Source organism: Etheostoma spectabile, chromosome 22 (assembly GCF_008692095.1).
Source record: "Etheostoma spectabile isolate EspeVRDwgs_2016 chromosome 22, UIUC_Espe_1.0, whole genome shotgun sequence".
NCBI lineage: Eukaryota > Metazoa > Chordata > Actinopteri > Perciformes > Percidae > Etheostoma > Etheostoma spectabile.
This window is the reverse complement of record NC_045754.1, coordinates 11,096,568-11,104,436: the sequence shown is the minus strand read 5'-3', so window position 1 is coordinate 11,104,436 and position 7,869 is coordinate 11,096,568. Positions and strand designations below refer to the sequence as shown.

Below are 7,869 nucleotides of genomic sequence, written 5' to 3'. Positions count from 1 at the left end.
AAAAAAATCTTTGGGCAAAATATTACTTTTTCGTCTGTTAAGTTAAATCAGTGTATTTATAGAGAAATTTTAAATGTATTTAAATAATTAAAATGCAAAATACAACGGTTAAATAGCCATTACAGCGTTCCTTGACATCCATTGGTGCACACTTTTGTATCATTTCTTGTTAAAAATGCTGGAGTACATAATTTCTTATAACAGCCTCCTCTACTGTACTGTATACTAGCAAATTAATATGAATGTGAAGAAAGTGTTTGTTCACATGTATCTATATGCATGCAAACAAACAAACATACAGTAGATGCATTTAAAGTACCTGAAATACATTACAAAAAAATATTTCTGATTCTGATTCTGATTAAAGTCAGGGTTAAATGCTCCTGACCTCCTGCGTTCCTGCTCTGTTTGTACACCATCTAAGTTTGGCAACCTGTCAGGCTAGACAAGCAGGGAACACACTCAACTCCTAAATCAGTCGTATACAAAGTGGCAGAGAAATACACTGGGGAGAATTAGACATGACAAGAGAATGAATCACCCAAATAGACTAGCCCTTCTCCTCAAACAAGCTGCCTGGGTTTCGGTGCAAACACTCCAGTCGCCATTCACCTTGAGGTGCAGGGAGAGCAGTCATCCTTCACATTGGACACTGTGTATGTATTTGTGTTTTGGTAGGGCGAGCATGTTCTGACCTTGTTTGAGCATCTTTAGGTCCTGGCAAACAGATGAGCCACTCAGGTCTATAATTAAGTTGGTTTCCAATGGTCTGAGAAGATATTCTCTGTCTTCGAGCCCTCTTTTTGGCTTCCTCCATGTTTGTCTGCCTTCCCTCAGGGTGAGAGCATTACAGCTGCCAGAATATGTTGCTTTTTCCACCTTTTCAGAGGGTCACTGCTAAACAAGAACATGGGGGCGGAATAGCTACAAGTGGTCAGAATGTTTGCCTACTCAGGATAGGTGTTGGAAGAGTACCAAAACATCAAACTCAAGTAGGAATATAGCTAAAGTTTTAAAGACAGCAGACATTTTAACTTGCCATAGCAGGAAAAGCACAGGTGCAACAAATAACATTTTGGGGGGGGTCCGGGGCCTTTTTGATATGGCTGACTACGGAAAGTGTGCAAGTACACAAAAGCTAAAAAGCTGATGAGAGTAAAAAGAAAATGTAATTAATAAAATCTAGTTTCATTAACTCTGGAGACCACATCACCTAGATATCCAAATGCATGACTCAAAGTTCAATTTAAAAAATAAAATATATTTGCAAAGATACAGATCTTCCTTTACCAAATTAACTTCTCACTTGTTAAGAAATCATCAAATTCTGTAAGGATCAGACAAACTTCCTGTCTGGTGTCAGATCTGACTCCAGCTAGCACCCTTGATGATTAATAACGATTGCTGTAAAATGACTCATGTCTACTTGATTTGCATCAGATCAAGTACATAGGTTTAACTGACAAATATTCATGTCTTCCCAGATCTCTATGGGTCAGATGCTGCAAGAATTTGGAAAGTTTTTGGGCCTCTTCCTGTTGGTGTTATTCTCCTTCACCATTGGACTGACCCAGCTTTATGGGAAGGACCACAAAGACCCAGACAAGTATAAACCAAAGGACTGCGAGGGAATATTCTGCCAGCGACAGAGCAATGATGCATTCCACACGTATGGGCCAACCTCAATCATTTTTTTCTGCAATGATAACAAGGATGAATGTGCAGAATGCTTGTTGAGAGATGTTAGAGACTATATACTGTAAATACAGCTGATGAAGGCATAGACATGTTTTTTTTTCTGATTCATGATTTTACTGTAAAATACAATGTCATTACAACATATTTTTTACGATTATAATGTGAAATGCATCCTAAATGCCCCCTGACATGTACCAGCTTCTTCTGTTCCACAGGTTTATGGGGACCTGCTATGCTCTATTCTGGTACATCTTCTCCCTGGCACACGTTGCGCTCTTCGTCACCCGCATCAGCTACACAGAGGAGCTGCGCTCTTTTGTGGGCGCCATGATCATAGGCACCTACAACATTGTAGTGGTTATTGTGCTGACCAAGCTGCTGGTGGCCATGCTCCATAAAAGCTTCAGACAAATTGCTGTAAGTGTAAACAACTTTTTGGCACATAATGACTTTGTTTCTCAGTGCTGTTATGAGTAATTTGAGATCAACTTGGAACTGAAAGTTGCAACTGTTTTCATTTACTTCATTTACAGATTTATATTTTTCTCTAATTCACCCTGAAATGTTGCACAGATGTTAAAAAGTGTTTACTGAAGCTGCACATTAACAAGGATTTCCACAAAAGAAAAGTGTTGCATTTTCAAGATTCCTCTCTAAATAGAGAACAGTGCGTGGAAGTTCATGCTCACATTCCTGTGTTCTCGTTGTTCTTGTTGGCTTCTGTAGAATCACGAGGATAAGGAGTGGAAGTTTGCTCGGGCCAAACTGTGGCTAAGCTACTTTGATGACAAGTGTACCATGCCTCCACCGTTTAATATCCTCCCATCCCCAAAGACTGTCTGCTACCTGGTGACCAGCATGAGCAAGTGGATCTGTTCGCACACTTCAAAGGGCAAGGTGAAGAGACAGAACAGCCTCAAGGTAAGAAAAAATAGTTCCCTAGAAACATAACTTATAGTTATGTAGTTGTATTTTCTGAAAGGTTAATTTCAATCCCTTCCCGTAATAATGAACAAATGTCCATCTGGGCTTTGTCTAATAACTTGTCATCGATTAGAATTACTTAATTGTCTTTTCCATCCAGGAGTGGAAGAACCTGAAGCAAAAGCGTGATGAGAACTATCAGAAGATCATGTGTTGTCTGGTTCATCGCTATTTGACCTCCACGCGGCAAAAGATGCAGAGCACAGACCAGGCCACGGTGGAAAATCTGAATGACCTGCGCCAAGACCTGTCCAAGTTTCGCAACGAGATGAGGGACCTGCTGGGCTTCCGGACATCCAAATATGCCATGTTCTACCCAAGGAGCTAAATCAAAGACAAAATATCTCTTCCTCTGTCCCCTTTCCTCTTGACAAAACCTCTGCTTCTAGTTTATCTGGGATGCTGTGTGACCCGAGCATGTGCAAAAACTCTGCTCTTTTGAGTCACAGAGCCGACTTTAAAACCTGGACCTTTACTAAAAATTATATATTCTCCATCAGAGCCTCCAGACTGAGGCCCCTTATATATTATCCAGCTATTCAACCTTTTTGTAAATAAAGAAAGCCATTGTTTTAACAGACAGACAAATAAAGATTTATGAAAATATTTGTCCTTCTGAGGCTTTAAAGCTTAAGTGCGTAACTTTTTGACTCAAAAGAATGTCTGTTACATTCAAGCCATTGCCAAATGAGTTGCTACGAAGCAAATTACGCTCCAAAAAACTGTCTCTGTGTTTCTCAGTATGGCTATGTTGAATCCTCCGTGTCTCCTTGGCTTCTAGCACCTGCGTGGAGGAGGGGTGGGGTGGTGCACGATCACGCAAGGCTTTTATCATGTGAACGCGCCAACAGTTTCAGTTTCAGTTCAATACTTTCCTCATGGGGAAGACAGAAAATATGCACTATAGTTTCAATGACATAAAGATCTGATTTGCTGAATGTCAGTGCTGCTTTTGAGATTTGAAATTACTTGTTGATTTCTTCCCTGGAAAACTGATCTTTGGCCATTCAGCATAAGCCAGAAAACTGTCAACTGTTCAGCCTACTGCCCAGCAGTCCAGGCCATGTGAGAGTCACATTACACACACCTGATCTAGTCTCATGCTGAGCAGAGCATAGCAGCCTTAACTGCTCTCGGCAGACAAGTTCCCATATTATTTGGCATTATTTTGTTTTCAGCTGAAAGTTTTTGCACAAAGACAGACAAACAAAATGGACATGTTAAAGGAGTTTTGTATTGGAAGATGAAAACAATAAAATATAAATAATATTCACAGACTTTTTCATATGAAAATATTTTTCATTTCATAGCTCTGCTTTTAAAAACAAAGTAAATGATGTATGCTGATAGCGGTGCTTTGCATCTGTAAACAAACTAAAGAAAAAGAGCTTTAGCTAGGAAGGTCCTCATTTCATTCACAAAAAACAGCATCAAAATCTTTCAAAAAGAATCATGTATATATTAAATATTGCACTTTTTTACCACCAGATTAAAACTTCCAAATCCTGCACATTAAAATTGAACACAGAAAAGGAACTGCAGGTTGTTAACACCGTCATTCAAACAACAACAATCAGCTGTGACTAATCCCCTATGGATATTAATCAGGCTTGTGAAATCAAAGGTATATTTGTTTTATGCATATACTAAATAATAAAATCCACGGTTCATTCACATTGCACTCCACAGCCTCAAAAGGGAAAAGCTGAAAAGTAGAATGTAGAAAAATGTGAAAGGAATAGTGCCATCACAGGATGTTCGAACAGGTGTGCGCACTGAAAATGTAAACAATCTGATTGCTTGTTTTATAAAAAACTGAAACGTAAATTGGTATACTCCCTCTTCTGGGCTCCTGTTACTGGCTACATTTTAAATCCGTTCTCGGGGCATGACGGGAATGTGACCAGGCAGATTGAGAATGGGCTGTGGAACGGGTGGAAACTTCAACTAATTGTGTTGCTGATTAATCTGAGGTTACAAAACAGACTAACCTACTGGTCTTTTAAAAGAAGACAGATAGAAGAAGAACTACCTAATGTCTTCTTGTTTATTCTAAAAACATGCGATCTGTAGAAAAATTAATAAAAACCAAATTCTAAGTTGCATCTAATTGAATGGATCATGTTAAGTTTTGTTCTGGAATCTCTGCATCCACTTTCAGTTTTGTTGTGGTGGCCTGTGTATGTGTTGGTGAGATGGAGATCATTTATTTGCGTAATTGCTTCCATCCACAGCTGAGCCTCAGGCAAACCTGTCCAGTGGAAAACCTCAGCGCTACTGGAACTCAGCACTGCTTGTTTTTCAGAACGTTGAGTCCTTTCTGGTTCTTCGTCTTAAATGCCATAACGAAGTGGTGAGGGGCAATTTTCCCACGGCCATCCTCGTCTACCTGGCCCATGAAGACGTAGTTCAAGCCTGGTAAGGTCACACACAAAAAACCTGAATGCAGTGGCGGAACGGCAGAGACATTCAGGGAGGCCAAATATCAGAATCTCCACACGGCAGGTCTGTATACCATATGTTTATATGCGTACATATAAACATATTTAATGTTCTGACTGTTTAGACAGTGAGTTCTGCCGCTCACCTCACACTCTGGGTCGAGCTCTATCAACTGCGCGTGATGGCAAAGCAAAGGAGGCAAACTCCTGTTTATTTAAAACAGTCAACTACGAACATCATACTGATTATCATCATTTAGATACGGATACATTTTCTTTTATTTCACCAGGACTCTGTGAACTCACCTCTCCTGACAAATGGACACTTCTTGCACAGGATAATGATCTTGGTGCTCATCGTCTTTCCTGCCTGCTGGATGGCCAGACTGCCTTCTTTATAAACGTTGATGATAGAGATGGTGGCGTACATACTTCCTTCTCTCATCACCGCAGTAATGACAGTCCCGGTTATCACTGTCATGGGCACACACATACACGCAGGTCATGACAAATGAACCCATACATAAATTACTGAAAACCCACTAAAAAAGTACATCATATAATGAGAACACATTTGCCCTTACTGTACACAATACCTGACATACTTCCTCATAGACAATAAAGCCTAAACATTGATTTCAATTTTATTAATAAAACATCACTACCATGGCAAGTGCTGTTTCTGGGCTGCGGTTAGAACAAAAGCCAAAGATTTAAGCACAGTGAAATAAAATAAACCATAAGTGTCAATCAGATATGTCACAGGATTAGGAAGTATAAACTTTGTCAGAGGATGACCAAAGTCACAAGGATTTGTCATCTGTCCACCCTGGATATTTGTACCAAATTTCACAACAATCCATCTGATAGTCATTATATTTCACTAAAAGACAAAAGACAAAACTAAAAAGTCACAGAATATGTGTAATGTAAAGAATGTACAGCAAATTATTCAACATCAGAGAAAGGGGACCGTGGAATTAACAGTAGGGAAGATAACATAGACACAGTTGTAGTGAAGGGAATCTGCTTTTTTTTTGGCATCATCATTAATTTAAGAGAAATGTGAACAACGGGTGCCTACTACTTTTCAGTTCTTCTCTGTGAAGTGCAGCCTGAATGTAAAGATGTCATGGTGAATTAACAGCATAGTCTCTCAACAGCTCCTTTCTGGCTTTCACAATCTCCTTTTGATCTTTTTATGGTTCCTTCATCCATCCATGAGCTAACAGCTCCTTTTCAAAAACTCAGAAAACACATCAAGGATATAATTTACTGTCATTGTAAGACTTTCAAACGATAAGCATTTCCAAGATATCCCTGTCTGTGACAAGGCCAAGTTAAATGTGTATTATCAGAATTGTCCAGCAGACAGCTGAAATGTTTTGAGTCAGTGGAGCAGAGGTCACACGATTTTACATACTAGCCTATACAATCTAAGAGAGTAAACACATAGCAACTGCTTTCATCTGCACAATTATTTTTCTGTTTTAGACACTGGTTAACAATTAAGGCAAATTTGAAACTCCATGAGAAATCCACATAAAGATTAATTTGTCTGAATACAGAAAAGCTACCAACTTCTGTATCTCCCAGATCTTTTTTTCTATTTGGTTGTGATAACAAATGCTCAGGGTGAAGTTTCCGTCATTTCCTGTTTAGTCTGACAGAGTTTCCAAAAGTACTACTGTCTTGTTGTTTGTTCCCAACATTTAGCAATGACAGCTGTGTGGAGTCAGTGGAGCCAGTGGAGTGAGAGGGAATCACGTCTCATTCAGCATGAACAGGATTATTTACACTGATGGTACCAATATGTCTGGACTTCACATACTGTTTCATTTCCTGACAGGGATGAGAATAGCCAGAGGACTGCCTGTTTCGGTAATGTTATTGAATCTGATGCTACGGTTACATAAACCAGGGAACTGGTTTTGACAATTGAAAGTGCATATATCACATTGTTAGACATAATACCACCAGTTATGAGTTCAAGTGTTGATTAGACAAACTATTTTCAGTCTACTGCCTCGCTACTTCCTCATGTAACACATTGGTGACTCTGCCACCACATCAAACGGGCGTTTTTTTTCCACATGCACCACCACGTCGCTTGCCTTTCCTCAGTTCCTGATGCAAATCCAAGTGAACTCTTTGAAATGCCAATCTAACACATGTGGAAAACATAAGAGAAAAAAAACATTAGAGAGCAGGAGAGTAGCAAACGGAGGCCGAGCCTGAGTCAACACACTCAGTCATTTATTAACAGTTTACCCACAGTCAGAGGCTGAGTGTATATGTGTGTGTTTACACTGGAGGTAACTGTGTCCTACTGTATACACTCCTTCACTTCCTGACAACGAACTCTTTGAGATGCGCAGTGAGAAATCAAAGGAGCAAAGATAGTGACATGATCAGGACTGTAAACTGTTTGTTAGAGGAGATTTGGCTGAGGTAAATCGAGTCTTTACTGTTAAGGTTTGAACTCTGTATGTACAGTATGTACAGTAATAGTAAATATGTTCAATAATAACCTTAGCAAAGCTGGGACATATTAGTTACTGTAGCTTGTGTGGTTTAAATAAATTGCAAAAAGGACTGATGTTCTTACCAAAATTGCTGGAGCAGTAATTGCTCTCAAGTGTTCCCCGTCTTTTGCATTTCTGCTGGCACAGGGCTACAGAGTACTTTAGAGCTGTGGAGACACACACACACACACACACACACACACACACACACACACACACAC

At 39.6% G+C, this 7,869-nt stretch overlaps 2 protein-coding genes across 2 annotated transcripts in view; one reads left to right on the top strand and one right to left on the bottom strand.

Moving 5' to 3' along the window:
* trpc1 (transient receptor potential cation channel, subfamily C, member 1) overlaps positions 1-3,959 on the top strand; it is a 14,083-nt gene extending 10,124 nt beyond the window's left edge. The window contains exons 10-13 of the mRNA XM_032504054.1: positions 1,485-1,669; positions 1,914-2,115; positions 2,425-2,619; positions 2,783-3,959. Coding sequence (XP_032359945.1) covers positions 1,485-1,669; positions 1,914-2,115; positions 2,425-2,619; positions 2,783-3,010 — 810 coding nt within the window. The 3' untranslated portion in view covers positions 3,011-3,959. The remainder of the gene's footprint in view (positions 1-1,484; positions 1,670-1,913; positions 2,116-2,424; positions 2,620-2,782) is intronic.
* Positions 3,960-4,891: 932 nt separating this feature from the next.
* The window catches only part of pcolce2b (procollagen C-endopeptidase enhancer 2b), a 7,569-nt gene continuing 4,591 nt past the window's right edge, over positions 4,892-7,869 (bottom strand). Inside the window, exons 7-9 of the mRNA XM_032504058.1 lie at positions 7,732-7,815; positions 5,430-5,597; positions 4,892-5,097 (exon numbers count right to left, since the gene is read on the bottom strand). Of these exons, the coding sequence (XP_032359949.1) occupies positions 4,967-5,097; positions 5,430-5,597; positions 7,732-7,815 (383 nt within the window). The 3' untranslated portion in view covers positions 4,892-4,966. The remainder of the gene's footprint in view (positions 5,098-5,429; positions 5,598-7,731; positions 7,816-7,869) is intronic.